Source organism: Acanthisitta chloris, unplaced genomic scaffold, assembly GCF_000695815.1.
Source record: "Acanthisitta chloris isolate BGI_N310 unplaced genomic scaffold, ASM69581v1 scaffold218, whole genome shotgun sequence".
Classification (NCBI taxonomy): Eukaryota; Metazoa; Chordata; class Aves; order Passeriformes; family Acanthisittidae; genus Acanthisitta; species Acanthisitta chloris.
In genome coordinates this window covers 21961-41512 of record NW_008687339.1, presented here as the reverse complement: position 1 = coordinate 41512, position 19552 = coordinate 21961, and the positions used below count along the sequence as shown (strand labels likewise).

The following is a 19552-nucleotide window of genomic DNA, read 5'->3' as shown; positions in this document are numbered from 1 at the left end:
TCTTTCCCTCACATCTTTTTCTTTTATCTTTCACATCCTTTTGTTTCCATGAGTTCATTCCCCCTACTATTTACCCTTTACAATACAACCCCCTCCCCAAAAATACCAGAACTACTCAGAAAAAACCTGCAGTTTCAACACTAGAATCTGTCATTTTGTACCCTTTACTTCCAACATCTCTATCTTATCTTGCCAAGTGCCTGACACTTGTGAACTAATCTTGATTAAGATTCATAGATGCTACTACAGTACCAACTCTATGACAATAAGTAACTCCTCTAAATAATAGCAAAGGAAGTGTTTATAAACTAAGGAATATTTTAGGAGCATGCTGATGCTTCCTACAGTCATTAATTTCAAGATTGTGATGTCAGCTGGTCATTTTTTCCTATGGATCTTCTCATTGCACTTGACCTAAATATGTTCACAATTTGGCTGGAGGGAGAAATGCCTCTTAACTCTCTCTATGTCATGTAGTTATTTACTGGGGAAAATTTCTCCTGCGTTCTTTGGAAACTTTCCTTCTGTTGTAGCCTGGATATTTTATACACTTTCAGGACTGATCAGCTGGAATCCTTAACCATCAGAATTTCTCCTTAAGAGCATATTAATCTTTAAAACAGCTAAAACCATCTTCCCTGCTACAGCAACAGGCATACATGCCTCTTTAGGGACATGCCTTTTTATTGCTCACTAGATGGACAGAAGTGAAACAGGTGCCAGCAAGTCAAGTTTCCCCACAGACTCCAAATATGCCTTGCAAACACTGAATTAAATTATTTCTCACAAAGAGCTGAAGGCTCAATTTTCCACTGATATAACAAAATTCTTTGTATGTAGTGCTGCTGCCAAATTACAGACTGCATCCTTACAGGAAAAATACAGAACTTTGTACTTGGGCCAGTTAATGTTTTGCTGAAAATAAGGCTTTAAGATTTGTTCTACCATGGAATTGATATTTTGGCTTTTGAGGGGGATAAAAGGGAAAAGAATTCTGAACACATATTGCTATATTGCATTTCTGACACACAGTGCATGAGTCTATTGGACAATATACTTGGCTTATGTATTAGTAGCCTTGCAGTAACTCCCCAAAGAGTACTATGCAGTATCTGAAATCACAATTTTTTAAAGATACTGTTGAATAAATCTAAAGTTGAAACATGATGAAGTGTTTGGATGACAGGAATCACCGTTCAAATCCTACCTCCCTTTCTTGATCCTTCTTGAATTACAGAAAAACCCAACAATTTCCACTTAGTTTTTCATGTCTCTTCAGTAGATGGATCTGTAGAGTTCAATGTAATCTGCTCTATGTTTCCATCTGTTAAAGATCTTAATTTTTGCTAGCTTCTGTCTCTTAAACACATGATCTCAGAGGCACACTGAGTTATTGTACAACTCTTAAACAGGCTCTTGCAATCAAGCATTTTGAAGCGACACAAACAATCCAATTTCAGGATCAATATTACATTTGTGTAAGTTCAGCTGGGCTTCGTCAGCTGATTAAGAGAGCAGCAGCCTTGGTCAGGGTATTTAGAAATCTCACCCAAACTGTACTTCTTTAAGATCAAACCAAACTAGATTTCAACCAGCTAGATATTACTGATGAGGATTCCCTCAATTTTCAGGAAAACTATCTAATAAAAATATGGTCTGGCTCAAGACCTGTCTTGTCTCAAAATTATTTGCTTTATTGCACTCTGTAAGCATAAACACGCTCTGTATGAATTTCAAAGCAATACTATGTGAATGAATTGAAGACTGGGAGAGAGAGGTGCAGGAGGAATTTGTTGAAATCATCACAGTTAAGAGAGATCCACATATTTTATGACAATGCATTTTCCCATCTCTTTCTGGGAAGATTTACTGTTTTATAGAAGCAAGAGAATGTTGCTGTAATGTTTTCTCTCTGCTGCAACCATAAGACTAGATGAATCATTTCAATAAAGATTTGCCTGGTCCTCACCAAAGGATAAGTGCTAAACACTACCCATAAGGTGCTGATCCTGTGTGAATCTCAGCTTTGATGCTACTGTCACTGGCAAACAACTTTATTGGATGGTCTGTGAAAAACACGCATGGGAACTGAGCAGCTGTATGGCCTGGACTGAGCAAATAATCAAAAGACAAAGCAAAAAAAAATACTCCCTAACTAAGATGACACTGTCTTTCTACTTTTAGAAACTTCTAGGAAATATATATGTTCATTCTAAACACATATTTTTAGAAGTGCTTAAGCAGAAGAAACAGCAATTTCTTTCCCAACTACATACTGTGCTTTCTAATTCAACAAACATTATTTCAGGAACATTCATTTTAAAAAATGTTGGGATGTTTGTCTGTCTGTCTGTCTCTCTCCGTCCCTCAGAGCAGCATACTGATCAATGCCCGTTACCAGTATTTTGGTACTGGCTCAAGACCCTCCGTCGCACGTAACATTTATTTGCTCTCTTCCACACAATTTGACAACCTTGCTGCTTCAGCAAGTCTGCTATTCAACACCTCCCTCCAGGGACAGGAGCTAACACTACAGTATCTAGAACGAGAGTGAAATTAGATCTGAAGAGAAACTGCTGAAAATCCAGAGGAAAAAAAATGCAATTAAAAAAATAAATCTATTTTTCTAAAACTTAAACATGACAGAGGAAAACAATGATCTTCCAAGTAACTACATTCTTATCTTTATGTCCTCTAGACAGTAATAATACAACACAATTAATGAGAAACAGTAATGTAGAAGCCATCATTCACTATTCTCTTCAGCACAGATTTTGTTCAAGTTAAAACTATTTATAAGAAGTCATAAACCAGCATCAGCCTGAAATGAGTTGCATGCAGACAGAGCTCAGTGAATGCATGCTTCCTTGCACAGATAGCATCCATGCCAGGAAGCATAAGTCATGCCACCTCAAATAAAAAGCTGCTTAAATGGGACTTATTCTCTGGAACACCATCCACTGCTGCATGAGTGTGTCTAGAAATATGAAACAAAAGTCACCGGTGATTTACTCATGCAAATATTATTTTTAAAGCAGTCTTTATTTTCTGCTCTACTTTCATCACTATGGTAAGTAGATGTTACTTCAAAAAAATCTCTCCTTGTTAAAGAATTCACAAAACAGAACAGAGCAGCTTTTAGAGTGAACTCTACACTAAATATCTGTTAAATATCAGCTCCAGAGTTATCTAATAAGTACATGCCAATACAGCAATCTTGAACAGCCCCTTAAAAAACACTGAATCATTTAGACACCTTACAAGCTATGCACAGATATTCTCTGCATCTCATGAAAAGGAATCCTAATTTACTAACAACAATAACAAAAGTTATAACTCAGTAGAAATCCTCAAAACAGATTTTACTGAAGGACACATTATTATATATATATTAATTTTTCAGCTATTCAGAAATAAAGCTACCAGAAGGGGGAAAAGAAAGAACTGAACAGAAATAACTAGCAATTATTAGCTAATAATTCAAAGCGTTTTTAGTGCTTACATGTATTGTGTCACTAAAACAAAGACCACACAGTTTCTCATCAGTTATTCTTGTCCCTATCCTTTTTAAAAAGTCATGCTGAAAATGCTAAGTCAAAAAATCTTATGCTACTGCCTGCTGCTGGTCCTGTTTATCTGAAAAACTCCATGAAAATATTTACGACCTTGTCCTGCTTTCCACAAATTTTGAACTAGGTCCATTATCTGACTGAAACAAGTGGGAACAGTTTGCACTTTGAAATGCTCTTAAATGATAGTAATTAGTCAGCTGCAATTAAGGTTACACTTTGATTCATTAACACTTTCTATTTTCCAGCTGCAGTTTCTGGGACATTTCCTCATCTATTTTTTAGGCTTTTTTTAACAAGACTTTTGGGCCCTAAAAACAGGAAGAAAGTACCTATTGTGGAAAATAAGTAAATCTTAAGAAATTATTGCGTTTTACTCTCTTAATCTGAACCTCCTATTTTTTTTAACAAGATGAAATGACTTACTTCCAAGCTGCCTCGTTTTATTGGATTCAGTACTAGTAGCTTTTTGAGAAGATTTTCACAGTCTGTGGACATATAGAACGGAATGCGGTATTTCCCCCTCAGTACTCGCTCCCTCAGTTCCTTTAAAACAGAGGTTTTAGAAGTGAGCCTACTAATGACACAGATTTAAAGACAGTAAAAGTCAAGCTTTCATGTTGCAACTGTACCTTAAGATTCTGACCATCAAATGGCAACGATCCGCTTACTAGTGTATACAAAATTACCCCGAGGCTCCACACATCCACTTCAGGACCATCATATTTCTTTCCTTGAAAAAGTTCAGGAGCGGCATAAGGTGGACTGCCACAAAACGTGTCCAGTTTATTACCAACTGTAAATTCATTACTAAAACCAAAGTCTGCAATTTTAATGTTCATGTCTGCATCAAGCAGAAGGTTTTCTGCCTAAGAGAAAAAATAGAAGAGGAAAAAGGACAATTTATGTATCAGAATAAGATCAATATAGTACAGTGATTCACTTATCAGTAAATACAAAAGTATTTCTAAAATGGTTCACCAACCTTATCTTTCTTGCAGAACAAAAGAAAATAATCCCCTCAAATACATTACAAGGACTGTAGAATTGACTATGTTTACACAAGAAAATATAACTGTTAAACGCAGCTAAAAGTCAGCTAGTGAATCAATTATGAAGATTTCATTTCCAAAAGAAACAATTTAGTTCAGCTTTAGAATCAAGTATCTAGACATCTTAGACTAACATTTTCAGCTTTTGACAGGTCCATGCCAACTTGCGATGTCAAGGAGAGTAAATCTAATCCCAGACATTATCTACCACTTTGGTGGGGTAAATGTTAGAAGGGATTTGTGGCTTTACAGAAAGATACCTTCCTCTTACAGGATTAAAAACTTCAAGCTACATGCTGTATCTTAGCATTCTGTACCAAAAATACTCTCCCCTTTATTACCAGTGTTTGCTTCAGCAATAACACCACCAAGGTGGTAACACTCAAGTATTTCATTTTTTTCATAGGTAACATATGTAATCCATATATCCAAGAGTACTAATGCCTGTGCAGCAATCATGTGAATGCAATACATCACATATGCATAGATGCAAGTATACAGGTACCTGGGGAGGCACTGAACAGTAGCTTACGTTTAGTATCACAGGTAGGTCAGAAGATTAGAAGAGTGAAGTTGCAGAAATACTAATAAATAATAAATAAAAAAATTAAAAAGTGCATTTCTCAAAATGCAAGGAACTTGTGCAAGGAGTGCACAGGACTGGGCAATGTTCATTCATCTCACTAGGTCCTGGCTCATGATTTGCATATCAGCAACGCAGGAGCAGCACTGAGCAGTGCAGGAATCCTTTTCCAACAGGAGGACAGACATTAGCCAGAGCAGAGGGTTCACCTAATTGCCAAACATCAGTTTTATAGCAGACAGACATCTCTCATCAGATGCTGCACTCAGAATAAAACATATAAAAATGTCCTAGTTGAGAATGACAGAAGCAGCAATCTGTTTGTTAGTTGCTTTGATTAAAAGGGTAAATGTGATTTTGTTTGGATTTATTTTTAATAATCACACTCAATGAATAGAACAGGAGACAACTACCAGTATATCAAGCCAATAGTTGCGCAACAGAATTTAGCCTTTATCAAGAGTAAAATACAGCCCATTTTTACAAACTATCCTGGAAAATATTTTCTTTTCCCGTTTCATGACCTGTGATCTCAGCTGGTTTCAGCTGATGTGCCTGCAGACACACTCACAGAGCTACTTTCCAGATTTGACAGCCTTCTACATTACTGCACAAAGACTTTATTTTCCTTGTGGTGAAAACAGCACTGTCAGTGCAGCTGGTCTGCGATTACAATAGTCCTCCTAGTTCAACAGTACTCTGCTACCCAAGTACCCCATGCTTATAGGTTCCTTACTTCAAACAAAAATACCAAAACCCTTTTTTTAATACACCAAATAGAAAGACTGTGCTCTTGCTGCTACATTACTGCACAAAGACTTTATTTTCCTTGTGGTGAAAACAGCACTGTCAGTGCAGCTGGTCTGCGATTACAATAGTCCTCCTAGTTCAACAGTACTCTGCTACCCAAGTACCCCATGCTTATAGGTTCCTTACTTCAAACAAAAATACCAAAACCCTTTTTTTAATACACCAAATAGAAAGACTGTGCTCTTGCTGGTTACATGTAATACACCAAATAGAAAGACTGTGCTCTCTCGTTACATGTTCAGTGCAAAATGTATGAACTGAAAAGGTAAGATAAGTTTTGGGCATTGCAGGATGAGCAAAGTTGGAATTAGTTATAGCCCTTTCTATGCAAGCTGTTTATAATCACAGAAAGTTAAAAGGAGACAGTTTAAGTACCCATGAGCCTTACAGTCCCTCCTCTTCTGTCAGAGTAGCCTGGGCAAACGTTTTGTTAACCATCTTCCCAGTTCAGTCTGAAGTAACTTACATTTGATAGAGTTCATGCTGTTATTAAAGCCAAAAAGTCTTATAAAAAATATCCAAAGTGGTGCAAGACTTATGCTTTGTGGTGCTGCAGTGTCAATTGCTCAACCTGCTGATACCATGGAGAGTCCACATAAACAGATGCAAATGCAGACAACCTTAAAGCTGCTTTTTCCTTCCCTGCAGCTCCATGAGAAGAGTTTTAAAGGAGACAGATGACATAATACTTGGAAAGAAGAAGCAAGAACACCTACTCAAAGCCATACATTAGCCCTTTTTTTTTTTTTTTGGCAAATGTGTTTTTATCAGCTAAGCTGACTGTCTTTCAATCACACCTAAGTCTGAACTTTCCAAACGAATCTAGCATAACTCCAGACAAGAGGAGAGAGAGAGAGACAATATCATATAGAAACGTAATCTTGGAGCCTGCCTGCCTTTCAAATAGGAAGGAGATCAGTGGTAGACTTACCTGTGGCAGGTAATTCCTCTGTGAATTCTACAAAACGGTTTTGGATAAGGCCTCAAGCAATGCAGTGAGCTGTGTGTGTGCTATGGAACTAACAAATGAATGAGCAGTGGAGACTGCAATGGACTCGGGGAGAAAGAGCAAGATGCAGGATGCTGAGTAACTGCAGAGGTTAAAGCAGTAAGACTCACTGGCTGAACAAGCTAGTGCCAGATAAGCAACCTGCAGGAAATCTCAATAACAGTGGCTGCAATAAGCTCCAGGGGGTTTGACAGCAAATTCACAGGCTCCAAGCTATCACGCAAGATATGGGGGAATTTGTTTAAATCAAGATTTCAGTAAGATCCAGCCCTTTCCTTCCTTGCATTCTGACTGTAGAGTGCTGGTCAGGCACCTCCACCATCAGATGATAACAGTCCTTGGGTAGGAAGGACTCAGCAGAACAGGATGCTTATCCAGCATCATATGCACATACAAGGGCTGGCAGACTGACAGGTATTAGGAAACAGATTTGTAAGAACAAGGTTGAGAAAATGCTGCAGTGTATTATAATACAGTTAAGACAAAAGATACTGGTGAAAAAACAGTCTTAGAAATTATTCAACCTCAGCTTTTCACAAGTAGATACATTAGTAAAAAAGAACCTTCACCAGCAGTTCCTTTGTAAACGTACAAAGACATCAAAGCAAGAGCACAAGACAGCTTTTAAGCTGGCAAAGACCTTGCGTCCAAGTCCCATGATATCTAAACTTGGCATGAAGACAACTTCAGACTGAAGGCTTAGGTTGTACCTGCAAATTGCTGAACTCTTAATATGGTCTGGTTGTTTTTACTGATAGATTACTAAAAAGCATCAAAAAAACCGCAACAAAGTTCAACTAATTCTGTTTACTGTCGATTTATTTTTCTGCCCAAATTCAACACTAGAGTATAAACCAGAAGTTCAAATAGATTAAAAACCTAATGTATTTCTTGTAAATCACCAAGAAAAGATCATTTTATATATCTTTGCAATATACTTTAATGGACAATATTTTTATTATGTAGTGCAGACTGGTATCAATTAAACTTCTGCAGCTTCACTGTGTAGGTATCTGCTACAGTTCGGTGGAGAGCATGTTTTTATCTTAAAGCCAAAACTGGAATGAAAGTACCACATGTTCTATTCTTGTCTCACCCCTGTTCCAACAGGCAAGCTACATTATTTCTGTGCTTCAGAAAACTGAGAATAAAATCCAAGTGACAGTTCCCTCATTCACATGCTTGAGGCATTCAGAGACAAATATAAAGAATGAAATCAAGTCTATACTGTCAGGCAGCAAAAAGAAAAATCAGTAACAGCCTACCTTAAGATCACGATGAACTATGCATTTTTGATGACAGTACTGTACAGCAGATACAATCTGAAACACCAAGATTATCAGTGAAATATTTTATTTCAACCTCAGGGTAAGTTTGTGCATATAATTTAGTAATTTTGATTCCTGACATGATTCATTAGAACATGAGAAATTAATAAATAAGGCTTTGATTTTAGAAAATACTAGTTTAAGTTTCTTTCATTAAAGCTCAAATACTAACATGAAAAAGCCCCTAAAAGCAGCTCATGAAAAAAATGTTTAATACTTACACCTCAACACAATAGGAGAAACATGTATTTTAGATACAAATTACCCAACAGCAAGAACTATTAAAAGGAAATTAATCCACCCTTCAGCCCATCATCTTAGATTTTATCTTCTAAAATATTTGCAGCGTATCTCTTCAATTCATCACGAACAGAACAATTCATTCAACATTTTAATATATTTCTTTCACACACACATATACATAGATATATACATACATTTATAACAAAAACAAGCCTGAAACAGCAGGTTAGGAGTAGTTTTTTTACATAGTAATTATATAATTTAATTCTGAAAAATACTAAACTTGGTATATTTATCTAATTAAAGCTTTTCCAAAATAATTACTAAAACCAGAGTAAGAAGAGGATTAAGATGAAAAAGTACATAATAAGAATATAAAAGCCTTCATATAAAACACTGTGACATGACACAGCAACGTATATCATCATATCGACATCTCTAGATAGAACATCTGTTCAATTCTAAAATATTCATAAAAGGATTTAAACCTTGAGTCACAATTTAAAAAACTGACTCTTAGGAACACTCACTAAAAGAGAATGTAAAACAGTCTTACTATTTTTAGACAGTATGTAGGAAGCAGATATTTTTCTCTTCAGGGATTTTTTTTCACTCCAGCTTTAATAAACATTATCAAAACAATGAATATCTTTTAAAGTAAAAGAAGTATGCTCACATTCATGTCTATGTGAAAACACCATAAATAGAAACAAAAGGAAAAGGGAACGTTAATTTCATACCTGCCTGAATTTTGAACGAGCCTCTTTCTCTTTCATTCTTCCATGTGCAACTAGGTAGTCAAATACTTCTCCTGAGCGTGACAAGGACAAAACATCAGTACTTTTTTTATTTTCAACTGTCATGCACCATCAAATCATGCTTGAAAACACCTTCCCCACCCCCTGAGTTCCCTCCCTTCTTGAAGGGAAAGGAAATAGAAGCAGCCAAGAAAAATTCCTTTTTACTGTTTGCTTTGACTTTCATTTTTCAGACACTTAATAGTCATGAAGTATAAAAATGGAACCCTTCCAACTAAGGTTTCTCCAATTTTTAAAATAAATGTAGCTCAAAAATCACAGTGAAACAAATGAAAAAAAAATAAATATTCACATTGTGTATAAGACACATTGGGAAACAAGCAACTTCCTATGTACCCTTCCTATGTACCAGATTTGTTTTTCCTGTTATCTAGCAGCTTCACTTAAAACATTACCTGTATTCTGTTTTTTCCTTCTTGTTCTCTAATAAAGCTGCTCAAATGCCATTCACATCCTCATCTTTGCACTGTCTGACAGCAGCCTTCCCTGCTTGGTCACTAGCCCTGTGCTGGATTCCCTTCCCACGATTGAACATTTTCCATTTGGATGCTAAGCAGTTTCTCAAGCAGGCACCTACTATCCCTCTCACTCTATGATCCTGCTGGTCCCCTTTTCCATGTTCCTTATTCCCATCCTTGCATCTGCCTCTCCATATGCCTTGGCACACACTTTCAAGATAAAACAAGGCACTAGTACTTGCCTAAATATAGCATATAAAACCCAAGACAAGTTATTGCCAGAATCAGCACCAGATTATCTCCTGACACTCCTCCAGCAGAAACCTCAGAATGGGAACTACCCTTAAGCACAAACCTAAGAGGTTGCTTTAGAGAACATGATGCAAGCAACAAAGTCTGCCGTGGGAGATTTGCTAGGACTGTTGTGGGGAATAACCCATTAACTGTTAAATCCTTAAATTATTTCTAGGCATGCAACTGGCATTTCAGTTTATCCTTAATGCAGAATTAAGAATCCACTTACCCCCACTGGCATATTCCATTACCAAATACAATGTCTTTTCAGTTTCGATAACTTCAAATAATTTTACTGCAAGAAAAATGAATGAGAGAGAGATTTCAGCAGGCAGTAAAAGCACAGTACAAACAAATAATTATACTCATGGAATGAGTATAATTTATAGCCAGTGATAACACGAATCATACAGAAACTTGATGTCCTTTAGGTTAGACGTTCTTTTGGGGAGGGAAAAAGCAAAATTAATTTCTAAATCACAGTTGATGATAAAGCATATTAATCCACAATTTTCTCAGAAGTTTATACACACTGTACAAACGATTTCATGCTGAAATTAGTGTTTAATTTGACACAGACTTCTTTAAGATCATACAAACCTCCCCTGTTTTGCTAGCAAACTGCTCCCAGTCAGAAATCTGAGATTCTGAGCAATGAAAAACCAAGCAGATACCAGAAATGTTAAGTCTGACTTTCCTCAGATTGTAATAGTAACCACTCATTTAAAACAAATACACGACCACCACCACCCCCAAGAAAACAAAAAACAGCAGAAGCTATGAATGCTGAAAAAGCCACAAACAATTCAAGGGATGAGAAGGGAGTGCCTAGCATGTAATAACTCGTACACCTCATCCATACCTTGTATGCAACAAGCCCTCTGGCCAATTCAGTCTCTGGAACAAGACTGTCCAGCCCTCCTCAGCCAGAAGAATTGTCATCACAAAGTAGGGCCCTGAAGCTGTGGGGTAGGTGAAAGAACTAAAGCAGAAAGGGAAAATTACATACTTGGTAATTCTAATTTTGGGAAATATCAGTCAGCAGGCATCTTTCCTAGACTGAACTAATGGAGTTTTGCTACTCTCATCTAAGAAACTCATGCTTTGGGCCCCAGGAGTAATTTCAGTGAAAGAGGGGAGTTAAGAGTCCTTGACAGACCGGAGCACTCTTGTTTCAAGCGGAGTCAATAAAGGAGGTGAGACAATGAAGCATTTACTGAATGCTTACTGTCCTATTACATAAAAAATAAAAGTTTAATAGCAGTACACAAAGCCAAAAAAGTAAAATATGAGCAGTATGATAAAAAGAAGTTTGCAGAAATGCAGGGCTCCTACCAATATTGGGATGATTCAGTATCTTCATTATTCGTACTTCTCGAAACAACTGTCAAGGAAGCAAGACAATTTTCTTAGAGCATGTTTATTAGGGAAAGGTTATAGAAGAGATGCAATTTTAGATGGTAAAAAGGAGCACCATAAGCCATAGAAAATGGCCTATAAAATACAGATAAATATCGTGCAGTGAACTCCAGAAAACAATCTACATCTTATGCATTATATCAAAATAACCAGTACAAATATTAAAACTGGACTAATTTTTCAGCTTTATACAGACACAGTAAGTTTTATAGCCCTTTCTGGAGTTCCACATTGACCAAAACCAATGCATTATTCACACAAGTTTTTGTTTCTCTTTGTTCTTATTTCTTTGGTGCCTGACAAGCTCAGCTAACTACCCTGAATACATACAGGTGCAAATAGAAGGTGCAGGACTATAGAAAAGTCGAACACAGGTATTCGAATGGAATTAGATACCAGGAATCCTGATGTCCTCCAGTCCTGCCTCTCCATGGAGGTGAAACAGGCAAGTTCACTTTTCTCACAACTACCAGATTTTACAATGGGACACAAGCAGCATTCCCTCCCCCAGCAAGCCTAAAAATTTATAATTGCTGAAAGAGTGCTTTATGATCCTGAGTCATATAATACAAACAATTCGAGCAACCTATAGACCTAAGCATCTATTCTTTAGACAATGGTGGATTTATTTTTAAATCAGAAACATGAGGTCACAGCTCTTAAATTACTACCATTCATGGGTTTATTGGTGTGAGGTGCAGCAAGACTAACCTGAGGTCTCAAAGGAAAGAAGGCAAATTAAAGAAATCTAAAATGACTATGTGGTTTGGTGCTGTATACTTGTGGCTTACAATACCAACAAGCTCGCACTGTTTTACTTCAAGTAAACAGCACATGCCCATTGTCACCTCTATTTGCTGCACTGCACACTCTTTAGTCCCTTATTGGGCTAAAGTAGGATACTGAAATGAAGGAAGAAATGCTCACTGGCTTAGCGTAATGCTAAGCTGTTTTGGAAACATCTTAGCACTACAGTCCTTATAGAGAAAATTGTCTCAATGCAGAAGTGTGTTGTTGCAACTTTGCTTGTTTGGTGCCTCGGAGACATCTCCCCCTTCATTTTCAAAATTAGTCCCAATTTGGTTCAGATGTAACCTTTGCAAAAGGCTACAATGATTCAAGCCACAGACTGAACACCTCCTCAAAGAGTAGCACTTCAGTTTCTATTTTAAGATGGCTGCAGCTACAAGTCAAGGGAAATTAAAATACTTTGGCTTAGTCAACAGTAATGGTCTCTCACTCCATTTGTGCAAATTAGGCATAATGTTTCTAAAATTATGCATTTATTGTATAGGCTAAGACGCCAGAGCAACACACCTTTCTGAAATTCAGTGTCTGATCAAAAAATATTATTACAGCTCAAGTAATACTATTACTTTACTGCACTTGAATTATTTAAGTATTTCAGGCTAGTTACTATGCACTTATGATTGCCATTAAAACAATTTCAGAGGAAAGCAAAGACTGTAAAAGCATTTCTCTGAGAAAACAGGAACAGTATGAAGTTTGTGGTGTCCAAAATGTAACACATGGGTATATAATATTATGCACCAGAATTAGCTTTATGAGGAAACAAGAATATTTGCTAAAGACAGTTATTGCCAAGAAAAAATATCATATGAAGATGTTCTTTAAACTTTTTTTTTTTTTTTTTAAGTATTTGAAGCAGCTGAACTTAACATCTTAGGTGATGCTCATGGCACACAAATCACGTCAAGCAGAAGCTGAATGGAATGGGCTATTTTATTTAACAGGCAGGATGGTGTCAGTCTCCCTATAAACCTACGAGAGCAACAAAAAAGAGAAATCAGCAGAGTAAGAATTGAAATAATAGCTGAAAACTTGGAATCTACCAAGACACCTGCTGACTAAATGGCCTGCTCTGAGAAAAGATTAAAAACCCTAAGTTGGTTGTACTCCCTATAAAACTCTCCCAAAAGCCTGCCCACTACTGCAACTACAGTACACAAGGCTGACTTCTTCACAGGGAGATTCACCTTCCTCTGAGGTTGTGTTTTCCGGTTGTTACCAGTTTCTGGTAAGTTTCCAGCAGTGTTTACCTGGAAATCGACATTTTCAAGACCTGTTTCTGAAGTAACTCAGCTAGAGGCATCTTGTAAATGAGGTGGACATAATATATATTCTGTAATACTGCTACATAATGAAGTCAAGCAGCTTTGCTAAAGCCACTCGGTATAACAGATACTTACCAAGCTGGGAAGAAAGAAATTGTTTGAAAGGCTGAAAGAAATGAAATAATGGAACAGCACTGTGTGGAGATCACAATCAAAGCCACATTACACCTTGTGTGGTTCCTGGCCCATAGGGTCCAACTGGATGAATGAGTGTCTCTCAAGTGCAGAGTGGGGAGAAAGAGCAGGGAACCTTATTTCAATATAGGTGTTCAAAACAGCAGAAGGGGAGTGGGATGGAAACTGGACAAATGAACTGTTGTTTGAAGTCCTGGTGTATATTCAGGATTTTATTTCGCCCAGTATAAATGCACACTTAAAAAACTAAGAAAATGCCAACGTTCACACTAATTTTGTCTCCCAAGAGAGAAACAATCTAGAAAATCTCTGACCAATGGAAAACCCTTGAATAAAAGCACTAACAGTACTCAAGTGTTAGAGGTACATTATTTTACAGTGCAACTCTGCATTCCATGAGGCACTATTTTGGGATAAATCTCCTCCCCCTCACCCTGTCTTTTTCCTTGCAGAAGCATGCTGGCCATTAACACTTGTTATGTCAATAAATACGTATTTACAAACAGATACCTTTAACAATAGCCACTACACCTCTCTATAGCACCCAGGATGCATCTCTTCCTTTGAACACAGATGTATTAAAGCAAAAAGACCACAGTTATTTTCTACAAAGCAAAGTTTAATTTTATAAAGTCTGGACAGAACAGTACTATTAGTTCTCCTTTCACAGCAAGGCAACCTGCAGGATTATGATCCATTTTACTGATAAAAAAAATTAGCATTTTCACAATTCACATACATGCCTGTATTTTCTTGAGCAGCAGTGTACTGCTCTGTCAGAAGGTCTAAGTGCTCCCTGACTTCTCTCTCTCCACCCTAGCACACATTTATAGGACCACTCTTCATTCTTAAAAAACACTACTACTGAAAAAAAAAAAAGCTACTGAACAAGCATCTCCTTGTTGCAAAGTGCCTGTAGCCTCAATAGCTTCACTTACACAAAAGGACAGCTAGCACCACACTCAGTTCCTAAAACTTGTACTTATGGAAAAGGCACAAGACTTGAGAAACTGATTCCTGAATTTCCAGTTGAATTTTTCAGGGCGCAGACTGCAGGAAGCACAAAGATCTTCTATCACACCACTGACAGCACTTCTACTGACTGTCAGATTGACACCTATGTTTAAGATTCACCATTTTAAGCCACTACAATCAAACTGAAAATCTTCAATTAACCAAGGCTTTGAAAGATATACTTGAAAGCTCTAGTTTCCAAACCATTACTGAGAAGGGATATTACGAGAAAAGCAGAGATTTCAATAGGTAACATTGAAATTGCTCCAGGTCATCTGCTACTACTTTACTTTTGTTCTGCTTTTTGTAACAACAAAAAGAACTTAAGTTCAACGCTTCAAATATGTTTAAAGAATAAAGAGGAAAATCTGAAATATCATTTCCTAATTAAACCTATTTAGAAAAAAAAAAGGCACCTTTTGCTCTCCTAGCAGTTTGCAGAAGAACAGAATGCTGTTTCAGAAACATCCCTGCCGAAGCCAGTACAAGACAGCACTTTAAGTGGAGCAGACACGCAGAAAATAGAACAGCTATTTTGATAAAAATTCAAGTTATGACAAAACTCAAATACTTACATTTGGGAACAAATTACAATAATGACAGTGGAAAAAGCTAAGTCAGTGCAATATGTTACTATCAAGATAGCAAGTCAACAAAAAACTCAGCTCTGTCTTCTAAACAGGTACTCACTGAGTAAGATGGGAAGCATACAGTGAACAAACTGAAAACTAAAAAGGCAGGGCCCTTAATTCAACATTGACTGTCTATTTAAGGAGGTAGAGGGCCTGAAATGAGAAATGTAATGTAAGATTATCCCATTGCATGGACAACAAAGCAAACTTAAAAAATTCACAAGGTCAGCTTACTTGAACCATCAAATGTTAGGAGAGGACAAGTTAAAATGTGTCTGAAGTACCTGTCATACTATGTGGCATGAATAGCATTGGAAAGCAGTTAAGAAGGAACTAAACACTATTTGCTGTTATACCCATGACTAACTGCAGACCCTGCTTGTATGGCACTTTCAGCAACTGAAGTATGTGCTCAAATATTTCTGTTTACAAAACAGAAGGCTGCATGCGAAGTTGTGATGACTCATTTCACTTAATTAGGTCAGTAGCAAGTACTGTGGTAAAACCTACTTGCACTTGGTATCCTTTATACTTCAGTGAATGGAAAGGGGATGGTTTTTGTGAATGACCCCTATGCTCACTACAAATTTGTCTTGTTTGATTAATAATAATCAACATTGATTGAAGACCTAAAAGGTTTGCTGAACTGCATACAATGTCTCAGCTGTGAAGTTCTAGAGACTCTCCTCTTAGCCAAGTGAATTCAGACAGGTTCAAACTCAGGAGTGGTATTTTTGTGGCAGTAACATACTCCAATGTTCCTCTGTAAAAAGTGTCAGATCCCTATTAACACAACACTACTGTCACTGCTTCCCATTATCTCTCTCTCTCAAAAAAAGACCCTGATTAACTTAACACCCTTAAGTACAGTACAACCCTGATGACAAAATTATAAATATTCACATTACAGTGATACAAAACAAAATATAAAGAATCACAAACATTCTGTAATAATGCAGTGCAGAAAGAAAAATAACTATGACTGACTGCATAAAATGTCAAGAATTTTTTAAGTTGTTTTATTTACAATGCACAAATGACCAATTAAAACACTAACAGGAGTTATCCTAAGCATGCTGATGAACCACCCTGTCACTCTTATTTGCTTTTTTATTCACAGTTGCTTCAGTGCCTGTGCAAAAACCGTGCTAAAGCTTACTTGAAAGCTTTCAGGGTATCAATATTCAGTCACTCACTCACAGTCACAGTTGAAGCAAAGATCATTTTTTTCTGAAAATCATGATCAATATTTTGCAAATGAAAACTTCATACCAACAAATTATTCCACTTTCTGGTATAAGCAGATGATGTATGCAATAAATATTTTTAGAAGGTACCAAAGAATGAAACTGTAGTTAAATCCCTAAATTCGAAGTCCTGTTCTTAGCTCTTCTTTCAGCTGCTTCTAACTATACCTAACACTGTTTTTTCTCTTGTTAGCGGCTTCCCACTCAAAAACTAGTAACAACAGCAATGGCCTATTGCACAAGTATTTTGTGTACTACTTCTGCAGTGTGACAGCATCTTTTGTAAGCTATAAAAGTTTTATTTATACTTGGAATGACTTGTTGAACTATTATGGAATATTTTTGTGTGAAACAAAACTTATTTAACATTAAAACAACTGTCCCAGAAATTTTTCTTGCTTAGCTTTCCAGAAAGTTTCTAACATTTTTTACCTCCTCATTGCTCAACAATGAGACAAACTCACCTAGCTCTTCAAGTGTGAATATCCAGCTAGGTAGGAAACAAGCTATGTGAGCAGCACAGGATTTCCACAATATGCTCTGTCACATACTGCCTCTGTGGGTCCCTCTTCACTAGCTCAAATATTAGCCAAGGTTATAGGACATAACAGCAGCATAGCAGGTTGAATGAAAAAAAATCCCGAAGAAACACACTCAAAACACACTCAAAAGTACTACAAAAGAGAAATTAAAGCAAATAAAGTATAAAAGAAATAAAAGAATTTAAAGCGAAGCTGTTTATAACACTCCATAACCAAAGTTACACAATAATACATGTAATGGCAGGCATAGATAAAGAGCAATAAGCTCTAGCCTCTTTCTCTCATTCTACAGCTACAGACAGCTGCAGTCTAGTATTTGTAAACAAAAAATACCAGAAATTTGCATAATGGGCAACCTCCAGTAGGACAATACATTTCTGTGCTTCAGCCAAAACCAAACATATGCAGGAGTAAAAATAGTAAATAAACCAAATCAAACAAAAAACCCCCTAGGGTTCTGATAAAACACTTATCACAATGAATATGAAGGACTTCTGAATTTCTATCTACAGGCATAAACGCACAAGACTATTCTGATTATATTCAGTCATTTTGTCAATTCTATACACAAAAAGTAATTGCCAAAGGTCCCTTGAGTTTAACAAATATTTTACTAAAATTGAGAGAATATAAAGACAAAAGGAGAAAAATCCCATCGAAGCAACAAAAATCAGTACTCAAATTTTAAGTCCACAATAAAGCATTTACTACCTCAGAGAAAAATGCAAGAAAAATACAGCATTACATGTTGATTTACTATGTAGACAAATTACTTGCGTATCTAATTAGAAACCAATTTTACTGTGGGCAAAGAGCAAAGCCAGAGGAGAAAGGGAGAGCAAAGCAGCAATGCTTAGACACGAACCACATCGAGTAACTGCCCTCAGACATTGCACGTGAACATTAGAAAAAAGGTAGTAGGATACCACCCTTTCCCAAGGGTCACACATACACAAAGATGTTGTTTAGCAAGATAACAGGACCACATTTTTTTGTCAAGTAAATAGAAGATGACAATTCAAATGTTTGTAGAATTTCCGATGTTGTGGTCTATTCTTACCTTTTGCAGACTAGTAGGATTTAGCTGGGTTTTATCTATTATTTTCACAGCAACCTTAGGGGGACAAAAAACAGTCGTGGATTATAAAACTCAGAAATGTGTTTGAACAAAAATATATTGTATCTCTGTGAGCAAAAAAGCATAGATGCACCAATAGGATATGCCTGTATGTCTACTTCTATACATTTCATCAAGCAAAATTCTCTAACCTCTTAGGATCTACCAGCAGGAGCTCAGAACTTTGCCACCAAGTAATCAGTTTTATACTTCCGTCAGTGTTTGGACGGAACAGTGTTATCCTACCCACAGTAAAACCAGGCCCTCCAAACACAATCTATCTATCAATAGATTATCAATATCAAGGAAATCTACCTATCAATTAATTTCTATTCTGTTTGGGAAATGCTTGGGATAAACACACCCCCTCCCAACCCCAAAATGCCCCTTGATGCACAACAAACTTTTTGACCTTTTCATCAAAAAGCTACAGTTTAAAACCCAGTGGTTAGGAAAATACTTGGGCATCTCAGTTAACTACTTCTGTATCTTGAAACAGCCTCTAGAAGAAATACTTATAAAGATGGTCAAACTGAATATAAAACAGTCTGTCAGCTTTTTTTTTTAATTATTATTTTGAAAGGCTTACCTCTCTTCCAGTAAGCACATGTCTTGCCAGTTTCACTTTGGCAAAATTTCCTTTTCCTATTGTTTTCAGTAAGCGATAATTTCCAATGTGAGGATGCTCTTCGTTTGTAGATGTAATGGAGTTTCTACATCGGGGGATGTTTTGTCTGCTACTTGACTTGACAGGCTGGGCGTGTGGTTCAGTGTATCCATCCACAGAGGTATGCTGGAAAGCATATAAAAAGCAGTAGAGAATTCAGCTACTTGGATTTAGACAGTTACAACAGAATAGACTAAAAGCATAAAAAGGTAGAGAGGACTCATTTATTTACTTTTACAATACAACTGATGAATTTGGATGGTAGCCTAAGGAGACCATGCTGTCTTTGGGCAGAGTTTGATGCATGTCACATGAAAAAAAAAAGTCTGCAGAAACATTTTACCAGCTCCAAAGGTAAAACTAGAAACAAGTAAGCAGTAATCTACAAATCATTACAGACTTTTAAATACGAAACTATGCCAAACTACACGGTACACCACTATGTTGCAGATAAACTTGTCTAATCATAACCAAAGTTAG

The 19552-nt window shown here is 36.8% G+C and overlaps 1 protein-coding gene across 1 annotated transcript in view; it reads right to left on the bottom strand.

The window, feature by feature from the left end:
* MARK1 (MAP/microtubule affinity-regulating kinase 1) overlaps positions 1–19194 on the bottom strand; it is a 32885-nt gene extending 13691 nt beyond the window's left edge. Inside the window, exons 1-8 of the mRNA XM_009080518.1 lie at positions 18995–19194; positions 18349–18402; positions 11500–11548; positions 10394–10459; positions 9335–9405; positions 8289–8345; positions 4202–4438; positions 3996–4115 (exon numbers count right to left, since the gene is read on the bottom strand). Coding sequence (XP_009078766.1) covers positions 3996–4115; positions 4202–4438; positions 8289–8345; positions 9335–9405; positions 10394–10459; positions 11500–11527 — 579 coding nt within the window. The 5' untranslated portion in view covers positions 11528–11548; positions 18349–18402; positions 18995–19194. The remainder of the gene's footprint in view (positions 1–3995; positions 4116–4201; positions 4439–8288; positions 8346–9334; positions 9406–10393; positions 10460–11499; positions 11549–18348; positions 18403–18994) is intronic.
* Between the last annotated feature and the right edge of the window lie 358 nt (positions 19195–19552).